General features: G+C 38.4%; 1 protein-coding gene across 2 annotated transcripts in view; it reads right to left on the bottom strand.

The window, feature by feature from the left end:
* CCDC50 (coiled-coil domain containing 50) overlaps positions 1-18104 on the bottom strand; it is a 69458-nt gene that overhangs the window by 20078 nt on the left and 31276 nt on the right. Inside the window, exons 4-6 of one of the 2 annotated variants that reach the window (XM_023623499.2) lie at positions 16231-16321; positions 7593-7710; positions 2148-2675 (exon numbers count right to left, since the gene is read on the bottom strand). In XM_023623499.2, the coding sequence (XP_023479267.1) occupies positions 2148-2675; positions 7593-7710; positions 16231-16321 (737 nt within the window). The remainder of the gene's footprint in view (positions 1-2147; positions 2676-7592; positions 7711-16230; positions 16322-18104) is intronic. The other variant, XM_023623500.2, reaches the window with a different exon arrangement.

The following is an 18104-nucleotide window of genomic DNA, read 5'->3' as shown; positions in this document are numbered from 1 at the left end:
AATTAATAAGCTGTTATGATTTAACAGCTCAATAGAGAAGCTACTCTTAAAGGTAGTATGGTTTTACTGCCCTTTAGAAAGTTAACCAATCTTATATTTAGCAACTACATTTTGTTTTCTTTTTTCCACTGACCATAAAATCCTGTCCCGCAAATGTTCTTAGGACTCGCTCTTTGTCGTCCTGCTAGTTTCTTCATTAAGTTAAATAAAAGTCCGACCTGTGATAACTTTAAGAACTGTGCTTTTACAACAGCAAGAATAGAGACCGGTACCTAGTAATTATATCTAACGCAATCCTGTGACTATTCTAGGAGGTCACAAAATCAAATGCCTAGAGGGGCCAGGGAGGTAAAATTCGTAAAGTAAGTTGAACACAAAATGATAGACGCTAGCGGTTATGTTGTAGCCATTTTAGTACCTGCCTACCCACGTTATTTTTTCAACCCTTGTGCTGGCAAAATAAAACATTTGCCTCAACTCCAATTTTAGGGTCTGTGAGTCAGTGTTTAGTTTCACATTAGTTTCATCCCTCCTAAGCCTAAGATACCCTCATTATAACTAAAAACAATAAAGGTTAACAAGCCCTCAAAGGTTAACCATCCCACACTCAGAAGGTCAGCTTCACAGTCAGAAACGCAGAGGTCAGTGTAATCACCATTCTTCCCCCACACCTTTAGGACTCCAATGTGTCTTTCTAAATCTGGATTTAGTGTAACTTACTCGTAAAGCCTACTTTCTATAGATTGTACCACTTCCTCTTCCATTGCCCCAGAGCTCTTTGTTCAAAGTATACCTAATTTGCAATTGTCTATTTACATATCCATCTTTTTGGCTTGCCTTATTAACCCTCTGAGGCTCAGATCCAAGCATAAATCTCCAAACATAAAGCCTGAGGCAAGAATATTTGTGGCAGATACTCAACATGGCTTGCTGAACTGAATTTTCATTTTCTTTATGACCAAGTCCTTTAATAATTTAAGGGATTAACATGATAGGAAGAACAAACCTGAATCTGCAACCCAGAAACCAGTTTCCAGACCAGAGGTCAGAGGCATAGGTTGTCTGGGCAACAATAAGGAAGAAATTAAGAACAGATACCTCCCTGGTTTCCCAATAACCTTTCCCAATAACCTTTGCATCTCTGTAAAACTTCAGTTAAGAGTAAAAGAGAATCAGGGAGATGAGTATATCTAATTAAAATACCAGACAGGGTAGTGCTACGACTTGCAGTGGTACAGCCGCAAGCAAAACATCACCACAGCAGTTTCCAGACAAGAAGAGAGAGAACCATGACTGTGTCAATGATGGACTTCAGAGTTAAACCTCTGAGATGCCAGAAATTTGAGGCTGAAGTCTAATATTCACCTCATTCCTATACAAGTACCAAGAACTTACCTGATATCGGTACTTTAGAATGCCAACTGTAGAGTTGGGGTCGAAGGTTAGATCATAGAAAGTACCTTAAGGCAATGGTTTTCAACTTTTGAACACAGAAGAATCACCTCCAGGTCTAAAACACACCCAAATTACCAGGCTGCACTCCAGAGATGATAACATATGTGAGATCAAGAATCCGCAATTTTTAGGAAACAGCCCAGCTGATTCTGACAAAATGGACTAAGGCCTATAATTTGAAAAATGCTGTCTTAAGAGATTGACTATCCAATCTCACTTTACGGATGGGAAAGATGAGGTCAAGAAAATCTAGTACTTCCAGCCCTGCTGGTCTTCTAGTTAGGCAAACAGTATGAAGGCAGTGTCACCAGATCTTCTGGGTTCACTGAATTAAAACCAGAAATTCAGAAGCTTTGATTTTGTGTCAGAATCTCTGACGTATGGTCTTGGCAAATGAAGAATTGTATCTGGGATGGGCACCTCCACTGCAGTCTGGGGCTGAAAGAACCTTGTAAGGAATCAGCGTATTCTTTGATTAGAAGGCAGAAGGGGAAGAATACAAACATTTTCCTTCTTCCCATGGACTTGAGATTAAGTAAATATCTTTTGTAATATTTGGCTCCATGATACATTTCAAAGCCATGAGCACAAACTAGAGAGAAAGAACAGGTTGCTTAAAATGCTTATTAAATAAATTTGTTTGTACATATGTACACGATACCAGGACTTCCAACGAGATTGTCCTTTATTACCTGTGTCATGAAGTTGGAGCCGTTCCTCACTCTCCGAGAAGGGAGGAGTCCCGGGCCTGTGTTTCCTTTCTCTGTGCTCACCTTTCCCACGGTCCCTCCCACACACAGCTTCCTTGCAGTGAAGCCCTGCTTCCTGTGGGGACTTGGGTGAAAGTGGGTCTTGGCTTCTGGACTGTTTTTCCAAATTCCGAGTTCGATGGCTACGGTTAGCCTCCCAGTCATCACATTCAGCGCTCAAAAACACCTCACCACTGATCTTAGGAAGAGGAGGTCTCCGAAGCCTCTCATGATCAGACCGTTTCCTTTTATGCTGCTCAGTGTTAATTCGGGGATCATCCCTCATTTTACCCGAGTTAGAGGAAGACAGAGATTTGTCTGATGAACAATGTACTTCAAGCTCTTCCAAGTTCTCCAGTGGATGTTTTGGTTTCTTCTTCCTCTGCTTCGCAGTCTTTTCTTCATTTTGGAGTCTACAAGATCTTGAGGATCCAGAACCCAACTCCCTTGCCCTCCTTGACCGTAGCTGGTCTGAGTGGAGGTGGATGGATGTGAAAAATAGAAACGCAGGTTAACTGAATAGAGTATGAACTCACTCCACAGGGGAGAGACAGGGCCCAAGTTGAACATATTTCAAAATGGAGAAGACTACTTTTTCAACTTAACTGAAAAAAGGGAATGGGCATTTACTGGAATGTTCCATGTATACATGAAGGATTCTGGGTACATAGCAAAAAGGTAAAAACTAAAATAAAATTAAGTGGAATAACTTAAATCTGAAAGACCTTGATCATGATTAGGGAAGAGTTACCACAGTACTTTAATATTTGCCAATAACAAAAATTACAGCCATTAAATGCTAAATTCCACTTACAAACCAATTTGGAACTAGTATATGGGGGAAAAGTGGGGATTAAGGGAATCTTATAAAACAGAAAAACACTAAGCTGTGTGATTCCAGCCAGAGGCTTTCGAACATTCTTATTGGAAATAACAATAAACCTCTATCAGAATGTTGCTAGTTTCCACTTAGTTCAGAGAAATGATTCACAGATTTTAGTATTCCTCCAGCCTCTCCCCTTAGGTGGCCAAAGCAAATATTCCCAGCCATATTACAGTTCACTGTAGAAGAGGATGGAGTAGAGGAGAATTTTAAGTGAGTAAATGCCCCTGTTATCTTTGGATAACTCTGCTCTCTCAGTCTTACTTGAAACTTGGCAGAGCAAAAATATAAACAGGGAGCTGGCCTGGTGGCATGGTGGTTAAGTTCGTGTGCTCGGCTTTGGTGGCCTGGGGTTCCTGGGTTTGGATCCTGGGTGCAGACCTACACACTGCTCATCAAGCTGTGCTGTGGTGGCATCCCACATACAAAGTAGAGAGGGATTGGCACAGATGCTAGTGTGACATCTCAAACAAAAGGAGAAAGATTGCAACAGATGCCAACTCAGGGCCAACTTTCCTCACAAAAAAATAAACAAACAAAAATAAAAAGGGATGCCACAATGGAATACATAAAATGGAGTCACTTCCTAAATACATTTTAAACAACTTTATGATATTGTATTCTCTGTATGAAAATACAGTATGTGCTAAATATACAAGTCCATAAATTTAATACAAACCTCAAAAATGGCACATAAATGGGTGCTTTTGAGGCCTCATTTAGGCACAAGTGTACGGTGAAAACAAAGAAAATTAATACACACTTTGCAAAAGCATATTTATTTTAACATTTTCTAAAACTTTTAGTGCATTTTGGAAATAATAAAAAGAAATCCTAATTCCCTGGAAAATTGCTAAGACAGCACAGATATGTTCCCTGCTGGAATTAGCCACTTGCTGAACTGCCTTTGAAACAGCTACCCTACCTTGATGAGACTTAAAGGAAATAAAGGACTATATGCATTTTCTTAGTTTTTAGGGATTTTTGTTGTTGGTCCTTTGGTTTTGTTTTGGTTTGGGGTTTTTTTCTTGTTGGGGAAGATTCACCCTAGCTAACATCTGTTGCTGATCTTCCTCCTTTTGTATGTGGGCTGCCACCACAGCATGGCCACTGACAGAAGAGTGGTATAGGTCCACGCCCAGGAATCGAACCCAGGCCGCTGAAGCAGAGTGCACCAAACTTAACCACCAGACTGGCAGGGCTGACCCATGGGTTCTTTTTTTTCAAGTATGTTATTCCTAATCTAATAAAGAAATAGAGGAAGGGGAGATTAGTGCTTAAATGCATCACTGATGCCATAAGCTTCTCAAAAACTTTAAGTTGTTTCCTCTTGAGCTTTTCAGAAGAAAAGGAAATTTGATTCAAAGATGACATTTAAATTAAAATCTCTCTTCCAGAAAGTATTTATCTTCATAATTTGTGGTTAGATTTATTTTTTTACATAAAAGCAAACATGAAACTGAACAATTACTCTCCATGATAAAAAAGTACTCTTTTAACAAAACTATTATTTTAAGTGAATCTTGACAACTGAGAAAGAATCAATTGACTACTGCTGTGAATCAAAATAATATTGAGCAGCTACTTAAATGAGGACCACATCCAGGGAACAACGGTTTACAGTGTGAATACTAAACGTTCCCAGAGAGCAGCTGCAAGAGTGAAGTCCGCCTTTAAGCCCAAAAGAAACAAGAAGGGTTTTGTTTTCAACATGGATTTGTGAGGCTATGATTGTTTTATTGTTGTTTCGATTCTTTCTAAAAAGTTAATTGATATTAGCAGTTTAGCGAAATGTGTTGCAAGAATTAGAACAGAGCTGTCACTACATTTTCACAGAGTTGATAGAAAAAAATACTTATTGTCTAGTTCATTTGTGATATCTTTAAACTTGGGAAAGAAAAAAAAAAAAAAAAGACGGGGTGGGGGAATCTGTGTGAATCCCTTAAAACCTCGTCCAGTTCAGAACTGAGACTTGTATGTTTCTTGAGACCATGTTATTTGGCAAATATAATTCACTTCCTTGTAGCCAATACATATACATATGTAAACACACACAAATGCATATGTACACATTTTATTTGTGTGCCTCCATGTTTGTCTTTCAAAATAGATGATTTCTGTTTAGATATACAAAATTCTATGCTATACACACATAGCATTGATAAACACAAAAATGGTACTTTAAAGTTTATGTCTTCATCAAAATTACATTATTTGATCTTCTCAACATCCATGTAAAGAATGTATTTTTATAATCTCCATTTTACAAATGAGAAAAAGGTTTAGAGTGATTATAGTAGATAACTTACAATTGTGCTGAAGGAGGGGATGGAACTTGAACCACGGTCTTATGACTCAAAGACCACGACTTAAAAAAAAAACTACTAATATGCTTGCAATACATGTAAGTGGCTTTGAAAGAAAAACATGGATTCACAAATGAATAAGATATACCATTTCAGTTGATATAAATCTGACAGATGTTTTGGGTAATTTCAAATTTTTAGAGAATTTATAAATGATTATTTTAAAAAGATCAATTTATGACAGTGTAAGTAAAATAAAAGATGAAAAGAAGACCATTTCTGTAATGATATACTGTGATTATTATGTAAGTAAGGCAAAAATCATATTATGCACAAGACAGAGAAGTACAATTAAAGAATATCCCTTATGTGTTGGGAAAGGACCACTGCAAAGAACATAAGGATTGCTTCGTAAATATGAGCTGAATTATAAAGTGGCTTCCGTGGAACTCAACTTGGTCTAACTCAAAGGCATATAAACGAGGATCAAACATTCAGCAGCACAGAATCTCTCAACAACACGACTGAAGGGAATTTCCAATATTTACATGCATGTGCTCAGGAGGTCACTACTTCCTATTCCTAATCCCCCCCAACTCCAAAAAAGTGGCATACACGCCACTCTAAATTTATGAAAGCAGTTAAAATATATACAGAATTGATTTTTTTAACTTTTAGGTGACCCTGAAAAACCACTAAACTCTTCACATAGTCTCCTGCCCCCGAGATATGAATCAGGATGACAGCATTCTGGTCAAAATAACCAAGTTTGAGTCCTAATTCAAGTTAGTGTAAGGTTTTAATAGAGGAAGGCTAAAATTACTACTTGAGTGTACTTAATTACTTGCCATCCTAATGTTTTTATAGCCTGAAAAGTTTAAAATAGTTACTTTCATTGCAGTGAGCATGCCTCTAGAGCAGGATTAAAAATAAAAACAAAAACACCACACCACATTTCTAAGATTTAAATTAAAGCTGAAGAGTAACTCTTTACCTTCTGGTTTCTAGTATTGCAAAATATGGCAATAATTTTTCTTTTTAAATGATGTAATACATGATTTGATTAGAAAAGCCAGCATAAGGAAAAAGGCTATCAAAACAGAGCTGAGCATTTTACATATGGAAGAAAAACACATTAAGCAATAAATAGAGAATCAACCTGCTTACTAATTATGCCAGAGAGCTGAGCTCTACTGAATATGACAAATTTAGAACAATGTGACTGGAAAAGACTGTACTCAAACTATAATAATCCTAACATCTAAGTATAAATTCCTTTCATTCTACTCATCAAAGACAAACACTTACCTCTTATAATGAAATTATAGAAAAGCAATTGATAATTAGTTTGCAAGAAAACTTTGGGATCACTAACCTTAAAATCTTTGCTCTCTAGGAGCTGCCTTTAGATTTTATTTACTTGGTCTCCAAAGTATAGTCTCCAAGCTGAACAACAATAAATATTGACTCTAGAAACTATAAGAAATCTTTCCTTTGACAGATCTTTGAAAAGGACTGAACAATACTTGCAAATATTCATTTCCCAACACACTTTATTAAGAATCACCACCACCACAACTGCCACCACCATACCATCACCACCACCACACTGCAAAAGCAGGGCCTTGAGAAGAGAAACTTGGAAGAACTCCTCTCCCTCAGAAATTTTTCTATATGATCATCAAATAGCAAAGAAAGCATCAAGAGCAAAACATGAAGAGAGAACCTTAAAATCTAATTTTATCATCAGCAGGCTGAACCATTGGCCTAGGTTTAAAAGACAAGTATTGAAAAAGAGCTTTGTTATCCAGTAATTGACATATAGTGTAACTTCTTTATTATTTGTGCCAGCCCGCTGCTTCAAACAGTACTGCCCAGACTTTCTTGAGAAAGATCAAGCCCAGAGACTCATCTGCCATTTTCCACACCCCAGTTTATAAGCTTAGAATGTAATACAGCATTCCAAGTGACAATAGCACAAAAGAATGCATGCCAAATCTTACAAAACCATACTCAGCTTCTAACAGCCGTAAAACTGCCTCTAGTCATCCAACTAAGGAACAGATAAATTTATTAGATTCAGATAGAATTCTGCTACAAATTAAATGGGCCCTCAGGTCACTTAATGGACGAATTTAAAAAGGGGTGTTTTGCAGTTGAGTCTAAGGATAGAGTAGCTCATGCTGTAGGCACTGTTACCTCCATCTTCATAATAGTAACTATCTCCATAAGCATTGGCCCCAGATGATTCTGGAAAGTGTTTCTTTCGTTTTTTCTCTTCCTGTAACTCCTTTTCTTGCAAAAGGCGAGCTATGTCCTGCATACACAAAGAGAATGGAAATAAATATTACGAAAGAATAAATAAACTCCACACAGTGATCCTCCAGGTCAATGGTTCGACATTCTATTGCCAAGCTTTTGTGGGCTCTGTCTACAGCTCTCCAGACTTTCTGGCATTAAGCTCATGCTATCCAAATGCCACATAGGGCTGCTCGACAGGAGAGGCTCATGATCCAGGTGAGCAAGAAAGGCTTTTTTTAATTGAAATTTAAATCTTACTCAATGTGAAGACATTCAACCTAGCATTCCTAAAGCTAGTTATACAACAGAATTTTAAAATACATATTTGTGGGCCCTTTTTCCAAGATGATGATTCAGTCATTCTGGATGGGGAAGAGCAGAGTAATCTATAAAGCTTTATAAATTATATTTATACTTTTAAAACTTTTTAAAAGAATTCTTCAGCCGATTCTGAATTAGCTTTGCATTAGAATACCTCTGTCTTAACTGAAAAAGAGAAAGTTTTCTTCCTATCTTCCCCTGTTTCATCTCTAGGCAAGTTTTTACCAGTTCCTAAATGATGAATAACATTCCGACCCTCCCCATTCTATCCCCCACGAAAACAAAGTTATACATAACTACAACGCAAATAAATTATAAATGGCTTAAAAACAGGGTAAAAATGTATATGGGAGTACAAAAAGAGGCAATATTATTTCTGCTTAAATGAATTAGTGCAAGGTTTTGCATTCGTTTTAGGTTTTGAATAAAGAACTGGATTCCAATAGGCAAAGTAAGGAGACTAAACAACATCAGCAAAGTTATGAACATTTTAATGGGCATCCATCTAGGAAACAAACCAATATACTAATTAGAATGTAGGATGTGCGGTGTTGCAGAGAAAGATGAGACTAGAAACACAGTCTGAGGCTGGATCACAGGCACTCCTTAGAGACAACTGTACGAAGTCTAGAGTCTACAACGGAAGGGATGAAGAGTTACTAAAGGTTTTGAGCTGGAGAGTGACAGTGTTCTCAATCTGAAGATGATTTCTAAGCAAGTCCAGTAAAATAGCACACCAACTTTGTTCACATACACTTTTTTGGAGAGAATGTCCCTAGCTGTCACCAGATTCTTAGAGATTGTACAAATATGGCAACAATATTCACTTGTGCAAATGGCAATAACAATCATACGTAGTCTGAGGTGCTTGATTCTTCATATTTATAACAAGGAATACAATGATAGCTCAGTGGTGAGTGATGGAAATCTTGAAGCAAAAATTAAGTACTATTCTTCCTTTTGCAATTTTTTGAATAAGTCAAAATGAAGAATATACTGACTGCAAGGCAAACTTACAAAAAAAAGGTCACCTGAATGAATCAATTTCTTTCATGTCAGTGGAGAAAGAAGTTGGATGCTGAGGCTAGGTAAATCAGCCACGATGATCCACATACTCAGCTTTTAATGTTCATCAAAATAGCCTTACAAATCTGACTTTATATTAAATAAATGCCTAAATTCAAACTTACACATATACTATTAACATATTGCCTTTAACTGATTTCTATGCTGGAAATTTCTCATAAAACTGTGTGAAAGAAAGATATATAAACATCTAATAAATAATCTATGGAAAAGCCCATGCTATAGTGTCATACACTTAAGTGGGCACTGACAAAATGCTGCATCTCAGAATGAGAGGTAAAGAACACAATCCTACTTAACACAAGTACAATTTCATGCAAAGAAATTTGAATTTCTACTACTTTGATGGAAAAAAATTCCCCTAAATCTGAAAGTCAAGATGATTTTGTTCTCCTTTCCAATTCAAGCCAGAGATCTTTTCGAGACAGTGGGAGAGAAATATTAACTACTAAAATGAATTTCTTTGGGCTTCAATTCTTTATCTATACAATGAAGAGTTTGAACTACTTAAAGTCAAAAGTCCTGACTCCCTGATACATCAGATTTTGATAAATCTGTATTACCAGGGGCCAGCCCATGTGCCAGTTTCATGACATTGGTGTCTTATAACATAAATGCAAAACTTCTCTGAGTTGTCATGTTTACTAAGCACCCAACACCACATTTTCCTAAGTGGTTTGTTTTATAGAATACAAAAGATTTCCCTTGCTATAACTGAGTAAAAATATAAAGGAAAATTACCAGGTCCAACTGCCAGCAGAAATTATTAAACTACACTCCAGGGACCTTGTAATTGCTTTCCTGCCATTGAATTTAGTCCTAAAGAATACATAGTAATAAGCTGTTTTCTTAGTGTGAAGAACCAGGAGAGAAACAAGGATGATGCTCCTTCTTTACAACACATTAGCTAGTCAAAGGAAGTGCTTTTAATCAAGAAGAAAAATAATAGTCAAAATGTGTTATGCACCTTAGCACCCAAAGCTTTTGCTCTTTTAAGCTCAGAGCCTTTTTAAAATTATTTTTTGTGTGTGTGAGGAAGACTGGCCCTGAGCTAACATCCGTTGCCAATCTTCCTCTTTTGGCTTGAGGAAGATTGTCGTCGGGCTAACATCTGTGCCAATCTTTCTCTGTTTCATGTGGGATGCCACTACAGCATGGCTTGAGGAGCAGTGCTAGGTCCGTGCTGGGATCTGAAGCTGTGAACCCCAGGCCGCCACAGTGGAGAGTACAAACTTAACCGCTATGCCACTTGCCAGCCCCTCTTAGCGCTTTTTTGAGTAAGCTTCGACTGGGTGAGAGGAAAGGCTGGCTAGGCTTGAGGAGTGAAAGGATAAAGGAGTCAAAGAAAAATTGACGCTCTGTTATAACTGTGGTTGAACCCAAGTTAGTTCTCCTGACTGCTTCCCAACATTACTGTGGAAGGAGTCCAGTGAGGTGATTTCAGTATAAAGCATTTCCCCTGGAACAGGCTAAAGATGGCAATTCTTAGTCACATGCTTGGATGCAGCTCAGTCCCCCTGACATAAACAACCTCCTTGCTCCTCAGTTTCCTTCCTGTGAAACGTTATTCTAGAACAGCAGTTCCCAAGCCTTGTTCCTGAGAACAGTGATCTCAAGGGTCTCCAAAAAACACAAAGCATTCAATGGAAAGCATGTATTACAGCTAACTCTTTAAAATACACAGTAGCATATTTTATAACTTTGATAAAAGAAAAGAAACCAGTTATCCTGTAACCCAGGAATTGCCAAATATATTTTGAGACAGAAAACTTTTTTCCACATAAAAAATTTAAACCTTATGGAATTAGTGTTCCACAAAACAAAATCTAAAAGAATTTATAAGCCCTTTGAAGTCATTTTCAACAATGTTTTAATTAATCATATAGTGGGCTTACTTTGGGCTAATATGTAGAAATAACTGTTACACAGAAGAGTTTCCAATAAAGACATTTATCAGAATGAGAATTTACAATTATATCTCATCTCTCCCTTTTCTGTTATCCAAGCTCACCCAGCTGTGGAAAATTTGGAACTGTGAGAGTAAGAAAGGACACAGGTAAACACCTCTAGAGTGCCAGAGGAAAGTCATTTTAATGAACACATAGATGTACTGATGCGCTTCAATGGGCCACACATCCTGCTAGAGACCTGAAGAGACAAGACGTGTGGTCAGCATCCTCACAGTTCTTATCTATTAAATGTCAGAAGCAAAATGATCAGCAGAACGTAAGACAGGCAGAGTGAGGGCTCTAAGAGCGGCACACACGCAAACAAGGGCCGAGGAGTCCACGGGGGCCTGGCACAGCTTTCCCAAGGAGATGACAACTCACTGAGCCATGGTGTTGGATTCCTTCAGGTGTTTTTATGGTTTATATGATTTTACATCAGGGTTATTTCTCCCTGAAAGTTTTCACCTCTATCCTACAAAGATAGTGAGTTTCAAAATGAGGAAATCTTCGGTATAAAAACAATCAAAAGGAGATCTGAAAATGTGATATTCAAATGACTGTCAAAAAGAATCAAAAAAGGAAACTTATTCCATTAGATTGCTAAACTTCTAACTGGCAATTACTGTAACATCCAACACAGTAAGGAACTCAAAGCAGGTATAATCCTGAAAGGGTTATAAGACAAGAAAACAGGATAATACCAACTCTATGAATGTAAAAACATCAATATAACTAGGAAAAGGAGAGAGAAGAATTTTCTCAACCAAAAGCCTCCCTCCCTCTCACTTCCCCTTTCTGGCCATATATGTATAAACTTTTTTTTTTGGTGAGGAAGATTGGCCCTGAGCTAACATCTGTGCCCATCTTCCTCTATTTTGTATGTGGGACACCGTCATAGCACGGCTTGGTGGTGTGTAGGTCCATACCTGGGATCTGAACCCACAAACCCCAGGCTACTGAAGCGGAGCACAAGAACTTAACCACTACGCCACCTGGCCGGCCCCTAAACTTATTTTTTAAGGCGCCAAAACAGGAAATTTCTTTTTAGTAGCTAAAATGTATTGCTATCTAAGCTATTCTCAAAATATTAGCGCTTATATACTCTTTTAGAACATGAAATTCTAACCATCTTAAGAACGCTATGAAAAGTATCATGGTTCACATTAATTTTTAATGTAAGTTGATTACTAAGTTTATCCCTCAACAGTTCATATTATAAATGGTTTCAAATCATTGAACTAGTTACACAGACTTTTCATAACATTGTCGGCCATACTAATGTTTACTTAAGCAAAAAGACATATTTTTCCTTAAAATAATTGCATGTGCACATAAATTTGGACCTACGTTCAAAGACACATATGTATACCTATAGATACTCACATACACACACAGACACGCAGTTACTTAGAGTTTTATGTAAGAATAACTAAGTTAAATGAACTAAACACATTCCTTGGCTTTATTAAACAACACTGAAAAATGCTTATGTTGTGACCAAAGAGAAAGATCCCAATGGAGTTAGTCCACTTTCCTTAATTACACACTCCTCAGTCCAGTATTCCCAAAGGCTACAAGCCCCTTCAATAGGGTGCCTAGAGAGAAATGCAACTACTACTTTTAAGACATTGTGTAAAAGAATTTTTAAAAAATGGAAGGGGCCCTGGCCCCATGGTGTAGTGGTTAAGTTCAGCAGGCTCTACTTCAAGGCCCGAGTTCGCAGGTTCTGATCCCAGGTGTGGACCTACACCACTCATTGGCGGCCATGCTGTGGTGGCAACTGACATACAAAATAAAGGAAGACTGGCACTGATGTTAGCTCAGGGTGAATCTTCCTTAGGGGGAAAAAAAAAAAAGCACTACTTTCCTTACATCTGTGCTCTGTTAAAAAAAAACAATAAAATGATATCACAACAAACTCAGAAATGCTAATTCACCCTCACAAAGTTGTATAACTCTACTTCTCACATACAATGTTGTTCAGAAAAAACATCTCTGTCCCAAGAGGAAAGGGGCCTTGGAGTCTACATCAGGTTGTTTTGGGGGATTATAAACTACCCAAGAGTGTTGACCCCAAAAATCTCTAAGAAATTTTGGTGAAAATCCAGAGAGGAATTTTCCACAGCCTTGCTGCTAAACAAGAACTTATTAGGTAAGCAGACTCTACAAGGAAGTAGAAGAATGGCGAAAAAATAAATAAAAAAGAATTAGGACAGTGCATGAGTAACAAGCAATGCTTTTTCAAGAGTTGGCTAAAAAAATCAGCATTCTTGTCTCAGTTTCAGTCTCCTCTATGAGGCACCCTGGACTAAAATAAATAAGCATTATCCTCATCCTTCAGAGACATACTCTACTAATGCAAATTTTCTTCATTTAATATCAACAACATACCAGTCAGCTGAAAGTCACATTTTTCTGCAATAAAAGAATATCTTGGCACAGCAGCCATCTTCTCATCTAAGCCATCGGTTGAGAAATCAAAAAGCCTGAATGGAGTTTTTAAAGGCTACTCTCAGTAAATCTCCACAACTGGCTGTCTCATTTAATCTCTCCACTGCACTGGGAAGGGGGACATTCAGCAGCTCAAGCAGTAATGGAGGGCAAGGTAGGGGAGGCCTGGACAGGCAAGGGAACAGAAGATCCTCAGATCCCACCACACTGGAATACACTTAAGTCTGTCTATTGCTCCCTCTTTCTGATTTAAGCACACATCTCTCTCCAAGAGAAATCGGAGTTGCTATAAAGGGCAGAATGGTGGGGAAAACACTTGGCCAGAAAGCCAAAAGGAAGGAACAATTATTAACTTCATAGGCACCAGAGGCCTTATACACATGATCAATCGCGTTTAAACCTCCCAACAGCCCCTCAGGGTATGTACCATTATCATGACTTCTCCAGTTCAGAACCTGAGGTCCATGTGGTTAAGTGAGATGCTGAAAGTCCCAGCTAAAAGTTAAAGAGCTAAGATTCAAACCCAGGGCAGGCTAACTCCAAAGTCTGCGTGTTTTATGTTGTCACAGTAAATCTAAGGCAGAAGCACTCAGTCAGGGGACCTGAATTGTACAGACATTTCTCTAGTATCTTACTAGAGCTTGACACCAGTTACTTACTTCTTCAAGACTTAATTTCTTCATCTGAAAAATGGAGTTAATCATTACAATGCTTACTTTATACAGTGTTACCATGAGATTATTGTGATTGCTATTTAGATTCTACAGGCCTAAAATAAAGTGTTTTGGTTTCTCTTTCTAGCCTGTTTTTCTCTGAATGGGGGAAAGAAAATCACAGGACACCAGCAGCATTTACAAGAAGCCAACTTCATTACTCCATTATTTTTAAAATAGAAGCTTTCCTGTCTACAACATATAATTACTTCTTTCAGTTCCCAGTTTCATCCCCAAAGCAAAGTCTTGACTATAAAGAGGCAACACATCCTGTCGTAAGAAAGAGCTCCTGTATTGATAACAGGAAGGATGGAAATTAATCCCTAACCCTTACTTGCAGTTCTGATTATCACATAATCATGATTTGTTTTCTAAAGAAACGGGTAAATACACTCATACCAGGTGTCTCACCCTCACCTGGCACTGAACAAGGAGTCCTGGAGGAACGAGCATGGTTCAGTGGGAGCTGCAGTGTCTGTGGGCCAGCTTACTGATGACCCTGATCACATCTATTTAATAGAGTAATCATAAGTGCCAGTTTGCCCAGGAGAGTCTCAGTTTATGTAAAAATTAAAAGTGCCCTGTTTAACCCTGAAAAGTGTTTCTGAATATACAATAAATCATATGGTCATCCTACTATTAAAACTGATAAATCATTTTCTTCCTCATTATAAATCAAGACAGTGGCCAAGAACAGCACAAGACAGTGTGAAAGAAGGGAGACAGAGAATGAATGCAAATTGAAAAGAAATTGCAAGAAATTCTGGGGCCAGCCCCATGCCCAGTGGTTAAGTTCACGCGCTCCCCTTCAGCGGCCCAGGGTTTCATCCATTCGGATCCTGGGCATAGACACGGCACCACTCATCAGGCCATGCAGAGGCGGTATCCCACGTAGCACAATCAGAGGCACTCACGACTAGAATATACAACAATGTACTGGGGGGCTTTGAGGGGAAGAAGAAGAAGAAGAAAAAATAAAAAGAAGATTGGCAACAGATGTTAGCTCAGGTGCCAATCTTTAAGAAAACAAAAAAGAAATGCTGAAAACATAAAACAAAAGCCAGTAACAGTTAACTGCAAATTCAAGTCTTCTTACAAACCAGATACTATTGCTAATTTTAGTCATTTTCAGCTTTAAAAACAACACAATTTAAAAATATATACAGGCTCAAACAGATTAGTTGTTTGAGGCAGCATATCATAGGAGAGTGAAACCATCAACAAAAAAAAGAGTGAGACCAATGACGGCTCCTGGCCTCATAGTGACTACTCCTGGACTCCTGTTCAGGCTACACTCAAGGTCTGCTCTCTGAAGTTGCAGGAATAACTCATAGACAGACACCCTGTATTAGGGGGAACAGTGTCCCCTAAAAATTCATTTCTACCAAGAACCTCGGAACATGACCTTACTTGGAAACAGGGTCTTTGCAGATGTAATTAGTTAAAAAGAGATCACACTGGATTAGGGTGGGTCCTAGATTCAATGACTGGTGCCCTTAAAAGAAAACAAAAGGACACAAAGATACAGGGAAGAAGCCCATGTGACAATGGAGGTAGAGACTAAAATGATGTAGCTACAAGCCAAGAAATACCAATGATTGCCAGCAGCCACCAGAAGCTAGCAGGTAGCAAAGAAGGATCTTTCCCAGTAGGTGGCATGGCCCTGCCAAGACCCTGACTTCAGGTTTATAGCATCCAGAACTGAGGGAGAATAAATTTCTACTGCTTTAAGCCACCAAGTTTGTGGTAAGGTGTTACAGTAGCCCTAGGAAACTAATTCACACCTTATGTCCAAGTAACCAGCATCATCTTTAGGACTTCACCACTTACGCAACTGGTCAAGAGGCAATAAACAGTGGTCCATGGAAGGCAATCCTTAAGTCTCTTCACCCCAGGGGAGGAGAATTCTGCTGTCTATTCAGCAACCCTACACTGAGCCCAAGAATACAGAAAGGAATTGCTCCAGACCTCAGCAGCCCTTCCTCTATGGCATGAGGAGCGTTAACTAAGTCCTACCTCATCCTTCTTCTCCTGAATGCGTCGTCTCTCTGCCTCAATAGCCAGCTTCTCCTGGATTTCCTGAGCAATTTCACAGTCTTGTTGTTCACTGAAAAACAAAGGTGAAAACAACATGAATAAATAAAGGATTTTTCCTAAAAATAACACAATTTACTGAATACTCACTTTGAGCCAGTAGGTATTTTTATTTCATTTAATCCTCACAATAACAATACAACAGGGTTGATAGTGTCACATCTTATGATGAAAAAACTGAGGCCCAGGGCAGTGAAATCATTTCCCTGAGATCACAGAGAAAATGAGGGGCAGAACCAGAATCTGATCCCCAGACACTACAATGGAATGCTCCAGGCTTTTTCCACACCACCATATCATCTCACCCTACTGGGGCCACTCTACTGAGACAGGAATGTTTTCTCAGGATTCTGCAAAGGACATGTAGACCGTGACGTGAATATGTCCACGAATATCCAAATATGTATAAAGCACACAGGAAAAATTTGGGAGCAAGTTCACTAAAATGTCAATAATACTGCAGTCACCTACAGGTGGGGGTATGACTTCAAAAGGATTTTTATAAGTTTTTTAATTCGGTGTATTTTTTTTCAGTTTCAACAGTGAATACTTATAAAATCATACTTAAAAAAAAAAGAAACTATATTCCCCAGTTCTGGTTCCCAACAGAACCTCTCTGGCTGATGCCCGTTTTCTTAATACTCTGGCCACCAAATGCTGTAAAGAAAAACCAAACGCTGTAATACCACTGCTACCGTACTTTTGTTTTGTTTTGGCATTTATGCATTCAACAAAGATTTAAACAACACCTGCTATGGTCCAGGCACTATGCTCAACACTGAGGATACAAAAATGAACAAATCTTCATGCTGTACTCAGCAGCTCACAATACATTCTGATGGGAGAAACGAGAAATCACCTCGGTGGAAGAAACAGATCCTTTAAAACAGCACCTTTAAAACAGCAGTTCCAACAGAAAATGGGGTTTGGATCTCTCGGAGATGCTACAGAATATGCCCCTAGGTGAACAAGCCTTCTGTTTTTAGTTTTCAAGAAAAGCCAACAGGCACTGTAAAATTCTAGAGCGCAATGGCTCTGGTGAGCCAACCTCTACACAAAACTGGTAGCGACGAAAGATGAACACAAACGTGCTTAGAGTTTACTATCTAAAAACATTCTGGGATAAAATTACAACTGTGATTTATATACACAGTTTGCTTGCTAAACAAATATATCCTCTTATTCTCCCCCTGCTAACTGAACTTAAAGTACTCAATGAGTCTCAGTCTTGGTTGTATATTTACACTGAATGGCAGTCTTTCGTAACTGAAAAGTGCTGGGGGTGGGGAACACCCTAACTTCTCTGGAGGAACTGAAACCCATATATTCAGTACTAACAAAACTGAGGGGATGAAAAATTACTCTCACTTATATAAGGAAAGGGTCACTTTCAATGGTTTGAAAATAGGCATATGTAGGTGAAGGAGATGTGCGTCCAGACACACAGGTGTGTACGTATGTGTGTGTGCACACACAAGACAGAAAGGAAGGAAGAGAATGCAAGACAGAAAGCACAGGCCAGAAGTGGTAAGACTTTCTTAGAATCAGTAGGGAAATCACTAGACAAGAAGATGTCTGCAAGATCTGACTTCTGGTCCTGCCACCGATAACCAGTGAATCAAGCCCTGTCATGTCACCTTATCGGCTATAGAAGTTTTTGGACTTAATGACTTCGGATTACGGGTCTAATATTTTAGGACTCTCCACCATCTAATCCAAAGAACTGAAAATAAATAAAAATCTACTCAGAACAATTTTCATTTATATATCCTCTTTCCATTCACTTATTTCTAATA

The sequence above is a fragment of the Equus caballus genome, chromosome 19 (assembly GCF_041296265.1).
Source record: "Equus caballus isolate H_3958 breed thoroughbred chromosome 19, TB-T2T, whole genome shotgun sequence".
Taxonomy (NCBI): Eukaryota; Metazoa; Chordata; class Mammalia; order Perissodactyla; family Equidae; genus Equus; species Equus caballus.
This window is presented reverse-complemented; position numbering and strand designations above follow the sequence as displayed.